The sequence below is a fragment of the Myotis daubentonii genome, chromosome 6 (genome assembly GCF_963259705.1).
Source record: "Myotis daubentonii chromosome 6, mMyoDau2.1, whole genome shotgun sequence".
Classification (NCBI taxonomy): Eukaryota; Metazoa; Chordata; class Mammalia; order Chiroptera; family Vespertilionidae; genus Myotis; species Myotis daubentonii.
In genome coordinates, this window is record NC_081845.1 from 64,669,791 (window position 1) to 64,695,574 (window position 25,784).

Consider the following 25,784-nt stretch of genomic DNA (forward strand, 5'->3'; position numbering starts at 1 on the left):
ATTTATGCTTTAACTTTTAAGACGATGCATCTTTATAACAGTCTCACAACTACCTGTTATAGCAACTCTAGGTAGTCTACTAAGAAGTCTGTCAGAGTTCTGTTAATCCCTTAGAAACTGCAAGCAAGGCAGCTGAACTCCGAAGCACATATTCAACAATGGTTGAGAAGGAGACAGGGTAAACAGAGGCACACAGCTTTATAAATGATCCCTGAACCTCTGATGGTGTGATTTATTCTTGTAGCAATAAAAACTTAACAGGTAGGAAGAAGTAAAAGCCTGCTTGTACCATCGTGCTGGCTAATTCACCAACTACTTGATGGCTAACTGACCTTGTCAAGGAGGGAGGGATGAGGACATAAAACCTCAAGGTGAGAATAATGGCTTAATCTGGCTCGATGGGTTTACAGGCCAATTCTATTCTCTGAAAGTGATAATTTATACCCAAACAAAGAAAAACTGCCCAGTTTAAAAAGTGAGTTGGAAGAATTACTGAATGGAATGATTAATCAGAATAAAATTAATAAGCACATTCACTACCACATATGAGATTAGAACTCTTTTAGTGGGAAGACAGAGGAAAACAAATAAATAATTAATTAACGTTAAAGAAGTTGTATTTATGGTCTCAGTAGAGGAAGAACAGAGCAGGCTCAGTTGAGACTAACAGTAATTCGTACTTGACCCTCTACCAAAGAGAGTCAAAGAAATATTATTTTCACTGTTGTTCAGTTGAGCTCTTCTTGAGACTGATAGTATTATTAAAGAAAATTTTGGATCTGTCACAAACAATACTAAGCCATGTCAGAACTGGATGTCTTTCTTAGTGGCCTCAGTCATTGTAGATGAATTTTTTTGAACATACCCTGACCTCAGTGTGGAAAGACAAAATATCTTTAAGAAGAATAGTCCAGAGCAGGGAACCTAGTTCACTCAGTATGATCCTTAATCCATTCTGCAGAGAGGAAATCTCTCTGTGTGTAGGACAGCCCTGTCTACAATGTGGCCTTCTCTTCCGGAGGGAGTGAGTGCCAGGCACCAGGAGAGGGCTACTGCTTGCTGTATTGAACTCATCTACACTTGGGTTATTCCCAGTTCTTAACACAATGAAACACCAGGAGGAAGGATTTAGGGGATCACAGGCTCTGAGATACCTGGCGAGTTGGCTAAAGGGTATTTATTTTGCTTATCTGAATCACCATCAATAACCCAATAGCCCCAATCTGTCAAGTGCTCTCCATGTGGGCTGTATTCATCATTCCAATTAAAAGTGGGCCAAGCATTAATCAACAATATTCTGGACCCAGATCTGCTTTCTGCTGAGGGAGAATTCTCATTATAAATGCATTTTCCTTTGTGCATATTTTGGTTGAGAAAGGACCAATTTGTTATTTCCTAAGATGGTACTGTTGCCATTGTTATTACAATAGTCTTTCTACATTTATTATGCAATGTTATAAATTTCATTGCCAAGGTGAAAGCTAAGGTGATAGTAAAAAGGGAGCTTCAGCTTCTTCCCTTCAGATTATTGAAATGTTTTTCAGTTATTCTCTCTTTATGTTTCTCCTTTCCCCCCATTTTTGTTGCTGTTTTCTCTTTTTGCATAAACTACTTGAGATCAGGGACATTTTATTACACTATCCAAGAATTATTGACTAAGCACATTCTCTGTCAGAACTTTACACAGGGTGATATGATATATGTTTGGCAGATAGAATACCTAAGTGTCTGAACAGTAAGTAAGGCATGCATGCTAAATAGTAACACACGCATGGCGTGTTTCAAGGTGGTTTTGCCAAATGTCCAATGACCACAGAGAAGCAAGAACTCCCTGTGTGTGATTTTCTGTGTCAATAACTTAGCTCAGTTGTTCTGTATATATTTAGATCCTCAAGTGAGTTACCTTTGATAATCTCAGACACGAGTATGCAGAAAAAATTTTAATGTTTCAGGTACATATGAGCATCATGAAGTTGAAAAAGCTTGGTTGGCAGATTTTTTGACAGCTGACTACGAAGTTCATTTTTTGACTGAGGGGCTGAAGCTCAATAGTTAATTAAAAACACACACAACAATTCTGAGTAATTTAATGGAATAAGTGTGCTGGAACTTTCATATAAATGTGTTTCTCCAGGCTAGTGTGCCATCACAATGAAGATGTGCGATAGTTACCTTTTAACCCTGTCTCTGCTTTCTGCCTTACTAACATTTGGAACAAGAGCGATATTATCATGTGAGCCCAAGGTGACCCCTCACTTAGGACTGCCACAGAGGTTGCAAACTCCCCCTTTAGGTGCCAACAGCTCTGTTTTGGAGAATGAAACCAAGACAGGTGACCTTACTCTCAGGTGGCTATCAGGTTTGTGCCAAAGATGGTATCTGACCTTAGCATTTGGAGACAAATCACTCTTTGAGATAATTTGTAAATGGCTAACTCGTGAGACAAGGAAAGCTTTTTAAAATACCACCAAAGATACTAAACAGCTTACAATGTTTAATTCTGTGTAACTTTTTTTCAAGTAAATTTGTCACAGCACAAGGATGGCGGAGTCTGCTCTAACTCTATTCCTACTGAATAAGAGAAGGGTCTTTAGTGGCCTCCCCTGTGTAGGCGTACCTGCCACATCTATTGCCATCATAAATGAACCCATTTGTGATTTGATTTGTGAATCTCGTTGATCTAATGCAGAACCTCATCACCCCAAGTGAACTTTCAACACTAGTTTCAGTGCTGTATACAGTCCAGTAAGTATATTATGATTAATGCCGTTCGAATAATGAAGCTAAAGGAACAATTCCTGGACCCGCACTGACCCCCACCTGGGGGCTAACTCTGGGCAGGAGACGCCTTTGTGGCCTCATTACTGAAGCAAGTGGCAATAACGGAAAAAAAGACTTGTGTCCCTTCTTCCCTCCCAGGCACCTGGGGTTCTCCTGCTGGTCCTGCCTCTGCTACATCTCACGCCATCACCTGGCTCTGTCCTCCAGGGCTTTGCTCCCAGACCCAGATCCTCGGGGCCCTTGCTGGTACTCACTAATACCAATTAAAATGATGCCCTTCACGTCCTATTCCCTCTAGGTCTAAATCTCTGCTGTTTGATGAAGCATGCCCTTCTAAGGCATAAAAGAATGACCCTAAATTATTTGGTTAAGTTTCTGGGAGGGTTATCTTCCTTTTAAAGGATGGGAGTGGGGGCTCTTCTTTTGAACCAGGTCACCTAAGTAAACCTCAGCACTCAGTGAGCTGGAGATGCCGCACAGAGACCGTTCTCACCTCCTGTACACAGTGTTCCTTTTCCCAAAAAATGAAAAACCCCACAAAACAACCAACCAAGCCCAATGTCTCACTCTAAAAGAAGGACCCTGATGAAGGGAATGTATCTTATACTGCTTCTTGGGGTTGAAATGCTTGGGTGAGACTTCTGTCTGGGAAAATGGTAGCAAGGAAGAACCAAAGACTATAATGATTATTTCCCCCCCGAATGTTGCACGCTCTGCAGATTGTGAAAAGCAGTGAGTGGGTTAGGGAAAGGCACTTATGCTCCCAAGGGGAGGGGGGAATCGATAACACCGCAACCTCTGCAGGCAATCCTGGGAAAGGCCACTTTTAATCACTCTGCATTTGTGGATCGATTTTACTCACATGAGACACATTTAAAACACCTGTTAGGCACAGATTTATAAACAAACATGCGGCAGAAAAGATCACAAACCTGCTTGATGCTTCCCCTTGTTCTTTCCTTCAGGTGCGTGTGGACAGAAGAGAAATGATGATAAACTGGTGAATACATTTACAGCACTTGACAATGGCCCAATTGGGGGTTGGGGGACATAAGTACCTTAAGTAATTCATTTCAAGCAAGATCCACGGAAGCCATTTTAAAAATAATAAATGTATCTAGCTTTTTAACATATATTCTTTGTGGCACAGACCAGAGATAGCATAGCATCTACTTAGCAACAACAATACTGCCTACATGTAATGAAAAGCTATGGGCGCTTCCGCAGCCAGAGTTATTCATGGCTAAAGAAAAGTGGTTCTGATCTGATCAGCTTTAGCAGAGACTCTTAAAGCAGTGCTGGCCACGCTGTAGCTGCAGTCCTCGAGCTTTAGACAGACATTTGGGTTCTTAATCTGGATTCATGAATGTGTGGCTTATGTACCTCAGTCACTTTGTTGAGGCAGACGCTGCTTTCCTATTGTATAAAGTACGAATTCCTTTGGAGCCTAGTAGGCACAGAGGAATCTGTTAGAACTCTTCCAGCCTAGTGTTGGGTAGTGTTCTTAATTACCGAATTTAGCAAACCCAGGTCTATACAACATGGTGCAAATGACCCGTTGTCCTTGGGTGGACACCTCACTTTCCTATGGGTCTTGATTTTCTTATGAATAAATTGAAGGCATTGGATTAGATAATATCTAAATTCTGACTTCTTAAGATACCGCTGGGCATCTGTGTGCTTGATAATCCCCTATAGCTTCATAAAATATGTGACTCATTCCCTAAAATAATACGTTTACCCATGTTTCACCCTTTGCATAGCCTACATTCCCTTCAAGAAGAAAATCAAGAAAAATATGTTCCCTTTATGAATCCTTTTGTTATAAACAAAAATTTAAAGTAGCAATTGTGGAAACCTTAAAGGAAATGTAAGAGACAAGCCAGACCAGAGAGGAGAGTAAGAAATTGCTGGTGTGTCCTTGGCAGGTTTGAGTGGGTGTGGCATGCCCCTCACCCCACCCCTCTCTCCCCGACACGGTTCTCACTCCTCTCTCCTATATTACTCCTCAGAAGAGGTGGTGGAGTCAATGCATCCCATTGTATCTCTAAACTGTGGGGAACAAGAGCATGGTTGGTTTTTTAATGATGATGATGAAGATGATGATAATGCTATTGGTAATATGATCACTTTGCTGGCCACCTATTTAAAACTGCAGCCCCTAATGCTTCTTAAATTCCTTCCCTATTCTACTTTTCTCTTTAGCACTCACCACCCTCTGATCTAGTAAATATTTTACTTATTTATTTTTATTGTCTCTTCCCAGCAACCCTTGAGTATACTATATTCCCCAAGGTCCGAGATTCTAACCGGTTTGTTTTTGTTTTTCTCTTTCACTGCTGCATTCCTAGTGCCTGGAACAGTGCCTTGCACATAATAGGTACTCAATGAATCCTTGTTGAATGAATGCATGCATGAATGAATGATCTCTCCCTTGGGAAGTTTTTAAGCCCTAAATGTTATGGATTAAATGTTCCTATTTACATAGAAAGAAGTTTTGGTTTGTTTCTTACTACATATCACTTTGTGCTCATAAGACACTTGGTTTTATAAATGTAAAAATATCCCTCGAAGTCACTGTAAATTATTTACCTCACAAACCCACACACTTGATTAAAGCAGGTTTGCTTTCTGAAACAGAGATTCTGAACTTGGCTTCAGGGAGTTTATAACTACATTAAAATTGTAGGCAAAGTTTTAATTTTTTATGCAGTAAACATGTTTCTTGGGAAAGAGTCCACAATTACCATCCCATTCTCAGCAATTTAACAAAGAAAAATGACAACAACAAAGATTAAGAGCCACTACAGTTTAGAACAACGAAGCACGGCTGGTGGGAGGGATGTTAGTACACCCGGGATCCCATGAACTTGGCCAGTGACTGCGGTGTCATTCTGGACAAATCCCTGTTATTCAGTAAATGGGGCTGAGTCTCCGGGGTGAGTGAGGGAGTGCAGGGACGGGGAGTGAGAGGTGGTTGATAGTCACAGTGGCACAGAATAAATGCAGGTGTTCGCATAAATTCTCCTCTACCCTGTCCCCACTTAAAACAGGAAAAATATCAAAGGAGAAGAGAGAAATTATGTGAGTAAAATAAGTTTATGCATTGGAAGAGTCTGACTCATTAGTAACGTTTTTCTAGGCTTCAGAATGAGTTTTCTTCCAAAAACTGTGGAAGGGGAAAGCCAATCAATCACATGTGCTGACAGGCCACTCTCTTCGGTCACCTGAGAACCGTCTTTTGGTTTCTCTGCAGGCCTTCCTCTTATGCATTTATGAAGAAAAGAAATACAATTTTTATGTAATTCCCAGTTTTGATTCATACCCCCAAGAAACAGACAGCATAAGAGTTATATTCATTTTTTCTTCCCTACTACAACTTTGAAAGAGTCCAGTACTCAATAAAGGGCATATGACTACATTTTAAGATCTAAATGAAGAGGATTCTCATCCACACATTCACTCAACGGCATCCATGCTTCTGTCCTTGCTAAGGTCCCATCCCTTTTAAAATCCTGGCGTTCTCTGACTATCTCTGTCACAGGTGCTGGCAGAGTTCTGATACCAACTTTTAGGAGACATGTCCCATGAGAGCTCGGAAGTTATCTTGCCCAGCTCTTGCCCTTCACTTTGTGGATGGGAACACTGAAGCCCAGGGCAGGACAGGGAAGCCATACAGCAGATCCCATCAGTAACTGGTGGATCTGCTGCCCTCTACAGTGTGTATTCTGCTGCATCACAAATGTCCTTTTGAGACTTCAGTTCCAGGGAACACCTCATGACGGTTTCCTGAGCCCATTTCTCTCTCACATCAGTAAGAAAGAAGTTTCCGGGTCATAGTAGTTAGTTGCCTTGAATCCTACGACGCCACTAGGATGAAGGTTTCGTTGGATTATGAAGGGAAATGGCTGACGCTCTAAAATCCTAGCTCAGATAAGCAATTTGATAATGTTTGAACAATCTGAGGAACTGACCGCTGTAACCAAGCTGGGTGACTCACAGAAAGCCTTTCCCTTGACTTACGTACTTTGGTTATTTCAATGAAGCGTTCTTTAATTAGATGGTGATTATGATTTAATATGTGCTCTGCCAGTGGAACTGGAGTCCAGGATTCCAGGACTAAAGATCGTTTTTGAAAATTAAACTTCACTGTCGTAACCATCAGGACTGTTCATAACTTTTCTAGTTCTCCTCTCTTTCCAGGCACGTGGTAGGACTGCACTCCCTGTCCTCTTGGAGTTTTGCTTTGGCCAATGAAATGTGAATGTAAGTAATATTACTTTAAAATTCTGAATGCTAATTCCAAATTTTAATTTGTTTGGTCCCATTGCTTCACTGTAAACTGTAATCCTATTAGGATTCCAACTCTTCTCTTATTTTGCTACTAATGTTAGTTTGATCTGCAGGTAAAAGCTGGAGAGCCAAGGGGACCTAAATGAGAAATGACTTTGAGGAACTTCAATGTGCAAAGATATATTGATCTCAAAGCACTCCCTGTTTGGGGTCAGGTGATGGATGGAGTTTAAACAACCATTATTTTTCAAAAATAGTGGTGCTTACCTTTAGAATTCTGGTGGGTTTTATGAAATGAGATATTAGAAAATAGTATCATGAGATAGTAGAAATAAATCTCTGGAAAGTTTAAATTCTTTTAATCTTTAAACCCCATCAATGGATGGTGAGGAATGATACTGGGTCAATTGAGTTTTGTGCCTGAGTTGCTATTAAAAAGGTTTGAAAGAGAAGCAGAGAATAAGACAAGACCCAAATTGACACTGTGTGCGTGTGCGTGTGCGTGTGCGTGTGCGTGTGTGCGTGTGTGTGTATGTATGTGTATGGTTTGTTTTGCAAATTTGAAGAGACTCGACTACAGCACCAGCTGTCACACTGATACCTACTTGGTGGGGCTGCAGGTGTGCAGGGCCTTCAAATGCGGCTTCCAGGTTGCAATGGAAACAGATTTTTCATCAGCTGCATAACTACGCCAAACACACTGCATGCAATATACGTGGGGACATAAAAAAGAAAAAGAAAAGAGAGAAGAAGATAGAATGAAATAAAGGGCTATTATTAAGTTAATACACATGAAGAATTTTTAGCCCTGAAAAATACCCAAAGGGGTGACGACTTGTTTGGCATTTTCAGCTGGCTATGAAACATATTATGCCACATAAGTAGAATTGCTTTTCAAAACAACGCACACCAAAGAACAAACATACTAAGAAGTCCAACATGAAGTAATTTTTGAATCAGTTAGGGAAAACTATGACATTATCTGAGATAATCTACCCAAGCGTGAACATGCATTGCAGGACCCAACTGCACATCTTTAGTCACTACTTGATAAGATGGAGGCAAACGACTACTAGAAACTCACAATGCAACTAGTAAACTGGGTAGTAAATTAATGATCACCAGAGTATGTTAATGACTTAGTGAAATTTCATGAAGTTGAACTGTGCAACACTTATAATGCTACAAATGAAGACAGTGCTAAACAAGATAGAGGAAAATGTATTCTCTAGGAATATAACTGGAAGGCACTTAAGGATCTAATGTCATGGTCTAAGAATACGTTTGCAGCTCCTTGATATAAACAGAACTCTGTCTACTTCATATAATTCAGGGGTGAGGAACCTTTTTTCTGCCAGGGGCCATTTGGATATCTATACCATCGTTTGCAGGCCATACAAAATTATCAACTTAAAAGTTAGCCTGCTATATTTGATGAAACATTTAATTAACTCACCCCTAATGCCAGACCAAATGATTTCCTGGGCTTCCTCTGGCCTGCGGGCTGGATGTTCCCCATCCTGATAGAATTATACCTGACATATATAATATGAAGTATTCCATGTAAAATCCTCACCGAGTATGAATTAAGACCCCCATTTTACAGATAAGGAAATAAAGGCTCAGATAAAATAAGAACTTTACACAAGTTTGGAAGGGTTGACATTGTCTCCGGTGACTGGCTCCTGCTCTTAGAATCCCTCACTGTCCTTTGCTGACGGCTTAATGATTGCTGGAAAAGCTTCCCTCTGAAACTGTCCATTGCCTGAACTTACTGTTTATACAGATTTTGGCAAATTTCTTCCTTTGTAATAAATCTGAAAACGTTTCTAATGACCAAGTGTTGACTCAAAAATCCTCAGAAAAAATTTTTTCATTATAATTCATAAATCAAAGCATTCTATTTTATGTAGCAAACTAGAGGCCTGGTGCATGAAATTCTTGCATGGGCGGCGGCAGGGTGTGTGTGTGTGTGTGTGTGTGTGTGTGTGTGTCCTTCAGCCCAGCCTGCACCCTCTCCAATCTGGGATCCCTCTCACAATCCGAAAGTGTTAGCTTCTAACCACTTGCCTGCCTGCCAGCCTGATCGCCCCCTACCTGCTCCCCTACCAGCTTGATCACCCCCTAACTGCTCCCTGCCAGCCTGGTCATCCCCTACCTGCCCTCCCCTGCTGGCCTGATTGCCCCTAACTGCCCTCCCCTGCCAGCCTGATTGCCTCTAACTGCCCTCCCCTGCCAGCCTGATCGCTCCTAACCATCTCTGCCTTAGCCCCCGCCACTGTGGCTTTGTCCAGAAGGATGTCTGGTCTAATTAGCATATTACTCTTTTATTAGTATAGATTTGTTTAAACAAGTCATATTCCTATTCTATAACCACCATTCATGATTGTGAAACCTACAATGAAGAAAACAGTTATCTAATAATATTCCTTTTCCTGAGTATCATTAAAGCAATGTGTGCTGAATAAAAAGTTAAAAATCAACACAACTACTTTGGAAAGTTGTCTGGCTATTATCTAGCAAAGCTGAATACATGCAGACTCTCTGACATAGCTACACACTTCTTCATATATACTCAATAGATACGTTTATACATGTTCATTGAAATATATGTGCTATCATGCTGAAAAAAACATGAAACTTCATAAACCTGCTCAAACACCTATCAACAGTAGCATAAATAGATACGTTGTGAATATTAACATAATGGAATAGTACACAGCTAGAGTACTCTACCACTACATTCAAGAATATGGATGAACTTTACATGAATAATGTGAGTGAGAGAAACAAGACACAAAAGAGTACATGCTGTGTGATTCCATTTCCATAAAGTACAAAACCCAAAACTCCTCAGGGGAAACAAATTTTAAAAGGCAGCACAGTGGTTACCCTTGGGGACAGTGATTGAGAAAGGGTACAGAAAGGTCATATTCTGATTCATTAACTGGGTGCTGCTTACACACACAGGAGTGCTCAGTTCTCTTAGGACATGTGCTCTTTCCTGTATGCACACTATGCTTCAGTAAAATGTTCAAGAAGTGATATTAAAAACTAAAAAAATATGTAGTAGGACCTGAGGGCTTTTTAATATTATTAAAGAAGGTTTAAATAATTGAAGCAGGGTTCCTTGCCTAGAGTCTTACTTCCATGGCTCACGTTGATTTATCCTACAAATCTGTGAAAACTTATGCTAAGCATTGGGGCATCTTATAGAGAATAAAGCAAATATTGTTGTGTCAATGTTAGTTTTTGCAATTATTGCACAAACACAATTTACAGAGTGGTCTAAAGTAATCCATGGAAACACATGGATTTATTATTACAGCTTCCGATGTAGTGAGGCCCAGAGAACCTCCAATACCATGAAGGCCTAGATGGCTGCTCTAATGAAACAATCTTCATACAAGGCACCATATATACATGAACTCAGATGCTTTGAAAGCAAGACTCATGTAAAACTGGAAGTATACAGCAGGACTGTGCATTATTAGATGCCAGTGAAAAAACCCCACAACAATACAACAAAAAACGGGACCAAGACATCACCTGCCAATGTTACAAAGAACTGGGGACAAAAGAGGCCACTCTCAGAAAATTGAAGATTTTCTTAACAATGCAACCTGGCTTCTTGCCTTTTTCTATCAAATTGATCTAAATGGCTAAGCTCTGATTCCTTTCATTACTCTTTTCCTAACATGTCTTCTAAATGGGAGGCACAGAAGGAGTAAGTGGTATCTATCTCAGGGCTGATATGAGCTAACAAAGTCTAAGTGGAAAGTGTAACTCTATTACTCTTATACTCTAATAACTTTGTCCTGTCCTTAGCTCTCTCTCTTCTAGTAGCACAACCATAAGATCAAGTAGCCGATGCTCCCATATTTTAGCCAAAATCACAAAGTGGTTGGCAAGAATAAAATTATGAGCCAAAGGGATTTAATTTACAGGGCACATATACTCCAAAGGACAAATCAAGATGGAGCAAAAGGAAAGTTTACCATCTTTCAGGTGACTCTGGTGCTCTAGGCAGCCAAACAAATTCAAAATTTGGTCTATAATTATAATTACAATGTCAGTATAACTAAGTTTTTAGGGAGTATTTAGTTTGTATTGTCTGGAGTATTACCACTATGGCACATTTGACCCTTTCTAAAATTTTTAATTTCAGCTGACCATCCAAAGGTATAATGAACATGGAACTGATTTTTTTCAGGGTACACAATTTAAGAAGTCAGAGATATAAAAGATTCAAGATGAAAAACAGTAATCCCTTTCTCTACCTTGCTTCTCACTAATTTTTGTTCCTTAGAGGTAACTGCTTTCAATTCTTATAGTTGTTGCCTCTATTTTTTAAAATATATTTTTATTGATTTCAGAAGGAGAAGAAGAGAGAGATAAATGACTTTGATGAAAGTCATTGATCAGCTGCCTCCTGCACACCTCCATTGGGGACCAAGCTAGCAACCCGGGCATGTGCCCTCACCAGGAATCAAACATTGACCTCCTGGTTCATAGGTCAACACTCAACCACTGAGCCACACCAGCCAGGCTGTTGCTTCTATTTTTAAGAATCCTAATTTCTATTTTTTTAAAAAATATATCTTATTGATTTTTTACAGAGAGGAAGGGAGAGAGATAGAGAGTTAGAAACATCGATGAGAGAGAAACATCGATCAGCTGCCTCCTGCACATCTCGTACTGGGGATATGCCCGCAACCCAGGTACATGCCCTTGACCGGAATCGAACCTGGGACCTTTCAGTCCGCAGGCCGACGCTCTATCCACTGAGCCAAACCGGTTTCGGCAAGAATCCTAATTTCTAAGGATTGTTCTCATACTTACATTTCTTGATTTTTGAATTTTAGGCACTATCAATTAACTTCTTATAATGAAAAATAATGACATCCCACCTACACACTCTCTTCCCTTCTTCTCATTCTAAGAACAATTTTTAGTTGTTACTATTTAGTGTTTGCTTTATTATAACCCTGTAACTATTGTTTATAGTTCAGCAATGTGACGTAGCATGACTTTTTCTTTCATGTTGCTTTTATGTACCTACTAGAGGCCCAGTGCATGAATTTGTGCATGGGTGGGGTCCGGCAAGCCTGGCCCCAATCAGGGTGGATCAGGGCCGGGCCTGTTGGGAGGAGGAGATGGTGGGAGGTTGGCCAGCTGGCCCACCCCAATCAGGGCCAATCAGGGCCAATCAGGGCCGGGTCGCCTGGGGGAAGGGGCTGCGGGTGATTGGCCGGTGAGTCCCACCCCCTATTTGGGCTGGGGGGCAGATTGAGGGTGGGGTCGGCCATGGGGAGAGGCTGTGGGTGGTGGGCCAGCTGGCCCTGCCCCTAAATGGGGTGGGGGTGCTGATTGGGGGCCAGCGGCATGGGGGAGGGGCCATGGGTGGTTGGCCAACTGGCTCTAACCTTGATCAGGGTGGGGGGGCCCATCTGGGATAGGGCTGAGTGGGGGGAGGGGCTGCAGGAGGTTGGCTGGATGACCCCACCCCCTATTGAGGTGGAGGGGTGCAATCAGGGGTGGAGTGGTCAGGGGGAGGGGCTGCGGGCTGATCAGGGTGGTGGGGGCCCATCGGGGGTGTGACTGGGTGGGAGGAGGGGCTTCAGGAGGTTGGCCAGCCAGCCCTGCCCCCTATTGGGGTGGGGGGGTGCGATCAGGGGTGGGGCTGTGGGCCTATTGTGGTGGGGCGGGCTGATCAAGGGCGGGGGGGAGAGGGAGGGGGTGTTTGGCTGGCCAGCCCCCTCTTGATTGGGTTGGGAGAGTCCAATCAGGGGCGGGCTGGCAGTTGGGGTGGGGCCGTAAGGTTGGCCTGCCGGTCCCACCCCCTGATCAGGCCGGTTCACTGGCCACAGTGGGTGTCATAGCAACTGGTCGTTACAGTTGTTATGGTCGCTGGCTTTTTATGTATATAGATTATGAATACATTTCTGAGTTCTCCAAAAGAACTCTAAAATTCCATTAGTTAAATATGTTATGAAAAGAACAAGAGCATTCTGCAGAAGAAGAGCTAAATGAATGAAGGCAAGCAATTTATCATATATAGAGGTCAGAGTAAGGATGTTCAACACCATGAAAAAGGAGTAGAAGTCACAAAAAAGGACTGGTCAGAAATGAAGAATGGAATCAACACTAATAAAAGAGAAAAATGGTAATTGGCATACGAGCTACCCTTTTCATTGGCTAATCAGGGCTATATGCAAATTAACTGCCAACTAAGATTGGCAGTTAACTGCCAACAAGATGGCGGTTAATTTGCATATGTAGGCACAATGCAGGGAGGCGAAAGGGAAAGCAGGAAGAAGCCCCCTGCCACTGACAGTGATCGGAAACCCAGGGGGGAGCTAAGAGCTGGGGGGCAGGGCAAAGGCGGCCCTGGGGCCGCCTTTGCCCTGCCCCCAAGCCATGATCGGAGAATCAGGAGCCTTTTCCACCCTGGTCAGTGATAGCAGGAAGTAGGGGTGGAGCCAGCGATGGGAGCTGGGCACGGTCGAAGCTGGCAGTCCCGGGAGCTAGGGGTCCCTTGCCTGGGCCTAAAGTGAAGCCCACGATCGCGGGGCTGCTGCAGCTGTGGGTCCCCGCTGCCCGGGCTGGATACCTCAGTCAGAGGTGTCCTGCAGGGGCAGGGGCGGAGCCCGCGTGATCGCGGCACCCCCTGCTGCCACTGCAGGTCCCCGCTGCCCGGGCTGGACGCCTAGGCCAGAGGCGTCAGGCCTGGGCAAGGGGCCGATCCTGCAATTGGAGGGTGATGGGGGTCAACGCCTGAGGGCTCCCAGTATGTGAGAGGGGGCAGGCTGGGCTGAGGGACACTCCCCCCCCCACACACCCAGTGCACGAATTTTGTGCACCGGGCCCCTAGTATCTGAAATAAAGAATACACTGGGGAAAATGGCATAATGGGGGAAAGGGGATAAGAGAGATCTGTAATACTATCAACAATAAAAGATATGTTAAAAAAGGAATACACTGTAAGGAATAAACAGTAGGTTGGATGAAGCAGGGACTGAATTAGATATTTGGAAGACAAGGTAGGAAAAACCACCTAATCATGCCTGGCCAGTGTGGCTCAGTGGTTGAGCAATGATCTATGTACCAGGAGGTCATGGTTCGATTTTTGGTCAGGGCATATGCCCAAGTTGCAGGCTTGATCTCTAGTGCGGGGCATGCAGGAAGTGGCTATCAATGATTCTCTTTCATCACTGATGTTTCTCTCTCTCTCCCTCTCCCTTCTTGGAAATCAATAAAAATATATCAAAAATAAAAAGACACCTAATCAGAGCAGCGACAAGAAAAAAGAGGGATAGTTTAAGAAACCTCTGGGACAACATGAAGCATAACAACATCTGCCTCATAGGGGTACCAGAAAAAGAAGAGAGAGCAAGAGATTGAGAACTTATTTGAAGAAATAATGAACCAAAACTTCCCTAACCCAGTGAAGGAAAAAGACAAAGTTCAGGAAACGCAGAGAGTCCCAAACAAGATGGACCTAAAGAGGCCCACATCAATACACATCATAATTAAAATGATGGTAAAGACAAAGAGAGAATCTTAAAAGCTGTAAGAGAAAGACAATTAGTTACCTATATTCATTGCAGCATTATTCACAAGTAGCCACGACATGGAAACAACCTAAACAACCTAAGTGTCCATCAACGGATGAATGGGAAAATATGTGAGATATATAAATTTTATATATATATATATATATATATATATATATATATATATATATATATATATATATATATATATAATATACACATATAATATATATATAACATATTTGAAAGGTAAAGTTTTGAGGTATAAAAATGTCTGTATCTTACTCATAAATTCAATGAATAGTTTGGCTGAGTATAGAATTCTATGTTGGAAAGGATTGTCTCCATAATTTTAAAAGTATTGTTCCACTGTTTTTTATTGTTAGCGGTATTCATGAGAAATTCAACACAATCCTGATTCTTGAACCTTTGGATATGTCATGACCAGAAGGCACTTAGAATTCCCCATTTTTGCAAGTGGTATTTCACTATGATGTCCTCAGTGTGAAGTTTTCTTATCATAGGGCTGGGCACTTGGTGGGCCCTCTTATTGTGGCCACTCAGTTTCAGAGAATCCTATATAATAAAAGCCTAATATGCTAAATGTTCCACTAATTGGTCGACTGTTCAGTTGACCGCTAGATCAGTTGCTATCATGTGCACTGACCACCAGGGGGCAGGGTTCTGACCGGTAGATTAGCTTGCTGCTGGGGTCTGGCAGATCAAAATTGGGCAAGAGGGCTGGACATGCCCTGGAGCCCTCCAGCGGTCCCTCCCCTTGCTGGCTGGCCCCCACCGGCCCCGATCAGAACTTTGCGAGATGGCCCCAATTGGCCCTGATCGCAGGCAAGGCTGAGGGACCCCCCCCCATGCACGAATTTGTGCACCAGACCTCTAGTAATAATATAATATCCTCCTCTTAGTTTTCCTGTACTCTTTTTGAGATACTCATGTTACTTTGATGTACCCCTGGAAGGGTCATCCAATTTTCCATCTCTGTTTTCATTCTTCTTTCTAGGAGATTTCCACAACTTTATCTCTTCTTTGCTTTCTTTTATTCTTCTGTCGCATTTTTCATGACTATGATTTTTTTTTCTAAGTCTGTTCTTATTTATGACTGAATCACTAAAAAGATATATAAGCTCCGTATAAGTGGTTTGAGTTTATTGACTGGTGGCCTCACTCTAAGGTAACTGGGTGCAAACTCAGTTATTTTACTAGTTAAAGCCACAGTTTCTAGATAGATAGATAGATGAATTTTTCTTTCTTTTTCTTTTTGGGCCAGTTAGCTTCTCCATAGCAGCATCTTCTAATCTCTTCCTTTCAAGAAAATAAGCCCATCATTCAGCATTATTTCATAAACTTTCACTTAATTTCCCCATTTCTGTTTCCATTAAAGCATCTTGGTTTCATCTGAACTGGCCTAATCTCTCCAGAAGTGAACCTGTAACATAGGACTTTGAAGTACCTTTAAATGCTAATCTCAAGGCTTCCATAACCTATATATATAAAAGGCTAATATACTAAATGTCTGACTGTCTGACTGGTCGCTATGACATGCACTGACCACCAGGGGGAAGACACTCAATGCAGGAGCTGCTGAGCTGCAGTGACTTGGCAGCGGAGGTTCTTGGGTGACGCATCCTGAAATCAGAGAGGAGGGAGCCCAATTCCTCACGGGGCCGTGCAATTCCACCTTTGGCCGTGGGTTATATCATTGCTGGGGCACTGTTGGCCTGAATCTGGTTTACTGCATACTTGCGTTTGCGTTCCACACTCTGTACCACAGCAACTTTGCAGAGTGCCGTCTCGCATCCTGGGACCCCTTGGGGGATGTCAAAGAGCCAGTTTCGGCCCGATCCCCGCAGGCCAGGCCGAGGGACCCCTCCTGCCAGAGGGACCCCGCTCACTGTGCAGACACTGGGGAGGGACCGTGGAAGGTTGACTCCAGGGCATGTCCGGCCCATCTCTCCCAGTCCTGCCCCACCAGCCACCTTCTAATTAATTTTCTTTCAATGTGTACAGATCCATGCACTGGGTCAGTAGTAAATACATAGGTGATGATGCAACTGCTGCTCTTTGAAAGGAGTAATGGATTCAAGTTCAGACACCAGGGATTTGAGTCCTAGCTCTTCCTAGGCTTGCCCTTAGGATCAAGTGACTTAATGTATAGAAACATTCTGCCAACTAAAAAGCACATCACAAGTCTTAGGTATTATTAAAAGTTGCTACATTTGGGCAGGTATTCAAAATGTTGGTGAGAGCTGATTTCTTTTCCCAGACTGCTACATTTGAAATAAAAAGTTAATTTAAATGAATCATGCAAAGATATTGACACAGCTAAATTTGCTGCAAGCTGCTGGGGTGGTTTTTAAACTTTTCCCTAAAACCCGGAAATGCTGGTTAATTTAGTTGCCTCGCCAACCAAATGACAAGGCAATTTGGGCATTTCAGTGCCCTTTTAGAAAGATAGTTGCTCTGGCTTAACACTAATGAGATTGCTCTTGAGCTTGATGCCTTGTGTGTTCAGCAAACCAAGGCAGGTTTATTGGGTAAGAAAATAAATGGATCAGCAAATGATGCTTGCTTTTCAATCTAGTGCATCCTTGAAAATAAATTTCTAATATATATAACCAAGGTTTAAAGCCCTGAATTCTGGCTAAGGGCCATCAAGAAATAACAGTGAATACATTTAATTATATTATTATTCTTATGGCTAATAAATAAATTAATAGCATTTGGATGGGGAAACAATTGCTTTTTAAATTAGTAGATCCTACTTTGATTACTGAAACTATGATTAGATTTTAAAGTGTTTTTGAGTATTTCAAGTCTTTTTTTCCCCTTTCCCTTTTAATCCTCACCTGAGGATATGTTTCCATTGATTCTAGGAAGAGAGAAAGGGAGAGGGCGGAGGGGGAGGAGGGAGAGATTGAGATTGAGAGGGAGGGGGGAAGAAGAGATTGAGATTGAGATTGAAGGGAGGGGGAGAGAGAGAGAGAGAGAGATCAATGTGAGAGAGAAACATTGATCCATTGTCTCCCACACATGCCCCCGATTGGGGATTGAACCTGCAACTCAGGTGTGTGTCCTGATGGGGAATCAAACCCTCGATCCTTTGGTGCATGGGACAATTTTCCAACCAACCAAGCCACACTGATGAAGGCTTAAGCCTTTCATTTATCCTCACTCAAGGATACTTTTCCATTGTTTTTTGGAGAGAGTGGAAGGGAGAAGAAGAGAGGGAGAAGGAGAGGAAGAGAGGGAGAGGGAGAGGGAGAGGGATATTGATGTGAGAGAGACACATAGATTTGTTGCCTCTTGTATACACCCAGGGCCGGGAATAGAGCCTGCAGCCAAGGTACATGCCCTTGACCAGAATTGAACCCGGGACCCTTCAGTCCACAGGGTAACTAGGACTATAGCTAGGGCTACAGTCTTTTTTTTTTTTGTTTGTTTTTTTTGTTCAGAACAACACATGAGCTAAAGTTTTAAGTAAAAGAAATATTAGTGGTTTCACTCTACTGCTACCCAACATTTGTACAAGTTCAATTATTGATCACAATGTTTACATAACAGAATTCCATGAAATATACTTTTAGATCTCCAGGCAAAACTGTTCAGTCAGCCTCTCCTCCACTTAAGAGGAAGGCCTTGTCTTGCTATGACTGTGGAGATATAAATGTCTTTGGTCCAATGATTTGCTGCAGGAGTGGTAGTCTATTTTCAAGTTCAGTTGGAAATTGTTTTTGCACAATTTAGTAGTTGATAATGATAAGTTAGATTTGGAAAGTTTCTCCTATTAGTCTTGATATCTGCCTTGTGCAATATGATGGCCAATAGCCACATATGGTTATCGAACACTTGGAATGTGGCTAGTGTCACTGAGGAATTGACTTTCTAAACTTAAATAGCCACATACAGCCTAGTGGTCACTGCACTGGGCAGCACGGCTCTATATCATCACAAGGAATACATGCATAGAAATTCCTCAGAGGGCTGACTTTCTAACAGAATAGTTAATACTGTAAGATTTTTTTTGATATAGAGCCCCCTTTTAACATCCAGAAGTATCAAAGATCTATACACAGAAGTGGCTGTATTTTGAGTATGTGTTGATTGATAAAATATACAATAGAAAGCTAATAAATAACTTATAAGCTTTAAATAAGTTATAACTTTAAATATAACTATATTTATTACATATAATAAATAACTTTAAATAAATTTGAACTGTATTCATGAGAAAGCAGTCTAGATATGTGTAAGATATATCATTGGTTCCATACATAGCTAGGGCTTGTTGCCTGGATGGATGCAAGGAATCTATGAAAGAACTTCTATATTCACAGATTGGAAAACATTGTTCTGAAATTAAAAAATAAGAAATAGATGCAAGGATAATGAAAAGATAAAAACAGTAAGGAGGAGAGTTCCTTTGAAGGATGGAAATGCCTCCACAACTAGTCAAGAAGAATCAAATGATGGAAGGCCATCTGTGCTGGGGCAGCTGTGCGTGCACTAGAGTCTGCGACACCTCTTTCATCATTTGGCTTTAGATCTTAAACTCCTACCACTTAGGGATTTTTTCCTTCAAGCAAACAAAGCTTACTTTATCGTTAGTGCTCTTTTAAAACCTAGACATTTAAAAAAAAATAGAGACTCTCAGTGGTTCATATTAGGAGTCATGCCCAATGGCCAATTCCCTTGTCAATAGTTGCAGAATAGCTTGATTTAAAAACTAATATCCTCATTTAATCATCAGATACAAAACAGATCTCTTTCATAATATAACTGAGCCATGCTCACCCACTTTTTCCTCTTGGTCCATTTCTGTTGGAGGTACTTCATATCATGGCCACAGGGAAAGGCTAAGGGTAGGGTCGTGTAATGGTTCCCCCATCCCGCAACCCACCCACTTAAACCTACAATCTAAATGAAAACAATGTGCATGTTACTCCAGCAGGAAGACAAGTCTCCTAGCACCTCAGGTCACCAGCCCAAACCCCTTAGTTAGGAGTTCTGGACCTCCCACTGGCTGGCAAGGCGGGAGGAAACTAGATTGTATAATCATTGTGTCCATAATTCAATACCAAATCCATCTTGTGGATCTATAAAAAGTATATTTTGTGATTCTTAAACAACTTAGTTCTAGGATGGTGCTATGCCCAAAATATATGGATGGCAAAGGATGAGGGTTTCTTTTAGTACTGAAGCAATCCTGAGTTATACACACACACACACACACAAAGTTAAACTATATATTGTTATGAGTTAGCTTTCAAATAATATGTTAATGATTTTCACATTCTCAAACACTTATGTATTCCATAATCCCACCAGCTCTTAAAAATAACTATTTCAAGTAATTGCTCTAAACGGCATTAAAAATGATCCCACAGGTACTAAACCTTGACATTCTAAACAAATACATTGTTCTGCAGATCAGTGGCATCCATTCGGCTGGAGAAAGTGCTTGTAATGCAGGGAACAATTCCATGTTCTGCTCCACCACTTAATGATCAATTATATGTCACCAAGTAATTCATAAGACATATTAGGTTATTCCAGGAGCAACACAGCTGCTAACCTCTACATGGCCTTGCTGGCACGGCTAATTAACCCGAACAACACATGGACCATTTACTGAAAATATATATTATTTTTCTGTTTGGGATGGGGGGCACTTGCTCAAATCTAAGACTGTACGTTAAGTTCCAGCTTCATTAAACACACACACACACACACACACACACACACACACACACACCCCAAAACAGTAGCTTGAAAGCAATGGAGCACAGAGATTGGAAAATGACCCAGCAAGCACTTATGAAGACAGATGTTGCCATCTACCTATTACATTGACATTTACCTGAATGAGGTTGGCAGCTGGGTTCCTTCTTTTCTCAAAGTGTTTCTGGCGGTGCTGTTCTTGTACTTTTAATGCAAAACCTGAGCCAAGAATGCCCTGGAACAAAACACAAAAATAACACTCAAGTTTTTTTCCCCTCCCAATAGCACTGTTAAAAATTAAAACACACACACAAAAACACAACTTCTAAAAAGAGGCTGAGAAAAGACACAGTATGTATGCAACCTGTCCAGAAATATTAAAACAAACTTATTAACACAAACACTATTCACTTCTATTATATTACCAGTGGCCAATGGCGAGTTGTTGGGCAAGACTGCCTAGAAATATAATAGCTTCCGTTCTTTAGTAAATCAACCAGGCATTGCCAGTTATTGTCTCTTATGATATGGTAGAGGCACTCTAATTACAAATAAAAATCACCATTAAAAAATGTCTTTTGTGTGCCCTCTCTAACATTTCTTTCTGCCTAAGTTAGAGTAAATGGTCCTACCCAGTGGTGGAATATGGAGGACATGAATTCTGCTTTTGAACAGAGGTGGATATGAAATTTGGAAGAGTTAAAGTCTTGCTGCTGTGGACATGGGAGTGTTTCTAGCACTTTGGTGAAAGAACTGAATTTTCTATTTGTGAAATGGGGGTGTGTGTGGAGAGTGTTTAAAATCTGTCCCCGTTTAGTTCTCATAATGCTATAAGTCTACACCTACCAAAATAAAGTGAAAGGGGAGGGGAGGACAGTTTTTCAGGTGAGACAAACAAACACTCAGTTTTCAAGACATAGGAGGTTTTCCATTTTGCCTGTTTGTGCAATAAAGACAAGAACTTGGGTTATTATTGCAAAGCACATTCCTGTTTCTCGGAATTTTAATCTCACACTTTTGGCATTCCTTACTTTTTGGTCTTGGCTCATCTATTCAGATGTTGGGGTTGGTAAGATTAGTATGTCCCTCTTATGTTTATGTTAATTTTTGGCCTGGCTTGCTTATGTATCATCTCCATCTGCCAAAGTTCTGGCTCTTTGAAACGCTCCCCTCTTCTCACTTTGCTTTGGTCTAACACTGTGGACTCAAGATGCTGTGTGTCAGCCCCGTGCTGGCTTTCAGAGCTTGCTAAATCCAGTCTCCGGGCTTTGTAAGTCTCCAGTTTATTGCCATGGGACATGGAGCATCACTGCTTTCAAGTCTGTGGATGTTACTTGCTAGCTATAAATTATTAGCTTTTTATTAAACTTCAAGGAGTCTAACCCTTTGGTGAGAGATGGGTATCTGATAAGTGCTAAGTCAGTATTTGCCACAGATAAGGAATGGTTGTTTTTCTTTTCTTTATTTCTTCAAAGAAGCTCAAAGATGGTATTGGCTGCCTGGGAGGTGGTGGGTTTCTCTTCTTTAGGAGGTGGTAAGTCTCAGCGGGATGAAACTTGGCTAAGATATGGTTACACTCTAGATAACCTTGAACCTTCCTTCTTATCTTGAGAAGCCACAATTCTGAGTACATCTGTGACAATAACCAGATAATAAGCAATGTGATTATAGTGGTCCTCCCAGTTATTCACGGGGATATGTTCCAAGACCCCCAGTAGATGCCTAAAACCACAGATAGTACCGAAGCCTATATGTACTGTTTTTTCTATTCACACATATCTACGATAAAGCTTAATTCATAAATTAGGCACAGTAAGAGATTAACAACAACAGTAATAAAATAAAACAATTGTAACGGTACACTGTAATATAAGTTATGTGAGTGTGGTCTTTCTCTCTGTGTCTGATAACTGGTTTGATAACAGAGATGACTAAGTGACTAATGGGTGGGATAAGGTTTACAGCATGGATATGCTGGACAAAGTCCCAGGCAGGACGAAGCACGAGGACAGGAGATTTCATTACACTACTCAGAACGGCATGCAATTTAAAACTATGACTTGTTTATTTCTGGAATTTTCCATTTAATGTTTTCCAATCAAGATTGACCATTGGTAACTGAAACCACAGAAAGTGAAACCTCAGAAAAGGGGGGACTACTGCATGTTTAAAATAGTTATATAATACTATTAATGAGCAATGATTAACTCTATTATTAGCTAGGGTAAATGACTATCATTAAATTAGAACTTATGTCATAGGTTCTGTTTTCCATTTCTTTTTCAGAGACTGTCTCTTGCTAAGATCTTCATCTTATATAGCTTATGATTGATTGCACAAACTAAACTTGATAAAAACCGGGACTGTATAGCCTTGATTTTAGATTTAAACATTTCCCTTCATTAGAGGTTATAAAAATGGCCCTCCATTTTCAAATCCAGGTCAACTATAGTTAATCCTAACTTTTAATTTTTTTCTGCTATTTAAAATAATTTAGGAAAGATTTAGTTATTTTCCTTTTTTGAAAATATATATTGCATTGATTTTTTACAGAGAGGAAGGGAGAGGGATAGAGAATTAGAAACATTGATGAGAAAGAAACATCGATTAGCTGCCTCCTGCACACCCGCTACTGGGGATGTGCCCACAACATGCCCTTGACTGGAATCGAACCTGGGACCCTTCAGTCCACAGGCTGATGCTCTATCCACTGAGCCAAACCGGTTAGGGCTAATTATTTTCCTTTTGATGTCAATTTTCATGAAGTATAAACATGTAAGAGAATAGGAAGCATTTGAACTTATAGCATATGTTTATACTATGTATTATATATAAACCACTCATATGCAGCCTAATTCTGATTTTGTAGATATTGCATTAACAGCAATAGCTACCATTTTGGAGCACTTTGTATGGGGGTATGAGGTTCAGAGTTAAATCCCTCTTGAAAAATGAAGACAGGCCCTACAAATCACAGAGTTAACATCTGCCAAACAAACTAAAATGTGCTAAAAATCTTATTGGTATTGCTTAGAAACATTAATAGTAAATGTTTGTTCCCATCTCTTGCGCCAGACTGTACATTACAACTATTATTAAACCAGGTCTGCTGATCATCTCATGATGGCTCCATTCCAACCTTCTTCTGCGTCCCTGAGGCTACAACATAGCAAACCTAACTGGAAGTGTGTTAAAGTCTATTATGTATATATATTGGTGTAAGTTTATATGTATCCTCACATGTAACTTACATATATATATAATTTGTGTGCCTTCTCTTCAACATACAACTTCTTAGAAATTGAGTTTTGTTTTAATTCATTTTCTCATATCACATAACTTACATTTTTAGGTTTTGAGTTTTAGTATTATGCCAAGAGGTGATAGATATACTAAGTGGCAAGGAAAGATGTTTTGGTAGACATTTAAAATATTTATCCCTGTTTCCTTCCAGAGTAAATGAGCCCAATTTGTACCCCACACATGGTGAACGGACTAGACTGAAAGCCACTCCTAGAAAGAGGGAAGAACACGCCCTGAAGGGTAGGAAGCCCTGTTCCGCAGGGTGATGCTGAAGCTGGGGCTGCCCCTGCGAGCTCCTTAGCCTGTTAGCCCCGGGAGGCAGTGGGCCTCAGGGAAAGTAACCTCCCAGAGGAGCTTGGAGAGGCTGACCTGTATGCCTCTGTGATGTGCAGGAGAGTCCTTCAGCTTTGAGGGGAAGATGAGAAAAGGCTCTTCTCTTTCTTTGTCCTCAGGTTTCCAGGGTGTGAGAAACCCCAAACAGTGGTGGCCCACAATCCACCTCTAACTTTCATAGCAAAATGCCAATGCACTATCCTAAATCTCAGACAACATGTTGGCCAGTGGGTGTATAGACATAGTGGCAATTCCAGTCACCTTGTTTTTTTTAAGGTATATATGAACAATTTAGTCTTTCATTAAATACATAAGAGCCTGGCTGGTGTGGTTCAGTGGTTGAGAATTGACCAATGCACCAAGAGGTCACCGGTTGGAGTCAGCAGTTGGATTCCAGTCAGAGCACATGCCCCGGTTTCGGGCTTGATCCTCAGTAGGGGGTATGCAGGAGACAGCTGACCAATGTTGATGTTTCTTTCTCATCATTGATGTTTCTATGTCTCCCTCCCTTCCCCTTCTTTCCTTTCTAAATTCAATAAAAACATATTAAAAAAAAATATAAGAACTCTGCACCTGATGTGAGGTTGCAGTAAAAAGATCCATGGTAAAGTTAACTTTTCTTGGCATTGTTAGGGAATGTTCTGTTCTGTGCAAGCAAGTTTTTATATTTCCAACATATATTGATTTAATTGGCATAAATAAAAATTATAATCACTTCATTGGGAAGCATTTCCAAGAATGATTATTTAGTCTCTGATCTTGAACTGAGCAGAGAGACATAGTTCAGAGTTTCATGTTGGGGACCTGCTATCTCTCTGACAGATTCAACCAGCTCCTGGAGGCGTGGTGACCCTAACACTAATTGGGCCCTGGTCTTTACACATTTGGAACACTTACGTCTGCTTGTTTCCTACAGATTTTCTATTCTTTCCCTTGTTAGTCTTTCACCATCTCTTCCTGTTTGTTCTATCAACCTACCTTTTCATTTGCTGTTTATAATCTTCAAGGAATTGTGAAACGATCAAGTTTTCCTCTAAGAAAAGTTCATGCGTAGCTCTTAAGAGGCTCGCTGATGAGGACAGCACACACACTGTTGTCAATTCTAACAGCCCAGAAGTTGCCTACTTCCCTATTTGTAGGTTTTCACTGGATCAGAGTTGTTACACATGTGGCCTCAGGTTAAGTATAAACACAAAAGCAGCAGGCATTTTGTGCCATTATTTTGGGGAAAAAGCCCAAGACTGCATTTTATTTACAGGTTTTTCCTGTCGGAAATCTGATTATTGAGCGAATTGCTGCTCTGCTCTAAACTGTTGAGGTAAACAGGTAAGTTGATTCTGGATAAGTCAGATGCTGTTTTTACTCTCCTTGATTTTTTTTCATTTCACAACAGGAAACATACATCTGGATTCATATAGGAATTTTTTTTTTTTTATGACAAGCACTGGTCTGACATTATCACATAGGTCTTCACAAAATTTCTCAGGGTATAATAATTCTTTCTCCATTATCTAGATGAATAAATGTACCCAAGGTTATTGGTATGGGCAGAATGGCTTCCCTCCAAAATTCATATGTTGGAAACCTAATCCCTACTACTTCAGATGCTGACTCTGTTTGGAGACAAGGTCTTTTCAGAGGTAATCAGGTTACAATGAGGTCATTGGGGTGGGTCCTTATTAAATAAGACTGACATTCTTAAAAGATTGGGACACAGATGTAGAAAGAAAGATAATGTAAAGACTCAGGGAGAAGATGGCTACCCACAAACCAAGGAAAGAG

At 41.1% G+C, this 25,784-nt stretch overlaps 1 protein-coding gene across 2 annotated transcripts in view; it reads right to left on the reverse strand.

The window, feature by feature from the left end:
• Nucleotides 1-25,784, reverse strand: part of KCNQ5 (potassium voltage-gated channel subfamily Q member 5) — a 529,981-nt gene that overhangs the window by 74,604 nt on the left and 429,593 nt on the right. Inside the window, exons 7-9 of one of the 2 annotated variants that reach the window (XM_059701182.1) lie at nt 20,506-20,601; nt 7,680-7,774; nt 3,714-3,740 (exon numbers count right to left, since the gene is read on the reverse strand). In XM_059701182.1, coding sequence (XP_059557165.1) covers nt 3,714-3,740; nt 7,680-7,774; nt 20,506-20,601 — 218 coding nt within the window. The remainder of the gene's footprint in view (nt 1-3,713; nt 3,741-7,679; nt 7,775-20,505; nt 20,602-25,784) is intronic. The other variant, XM_059701183.1, reaches the window with a different exon arrangement.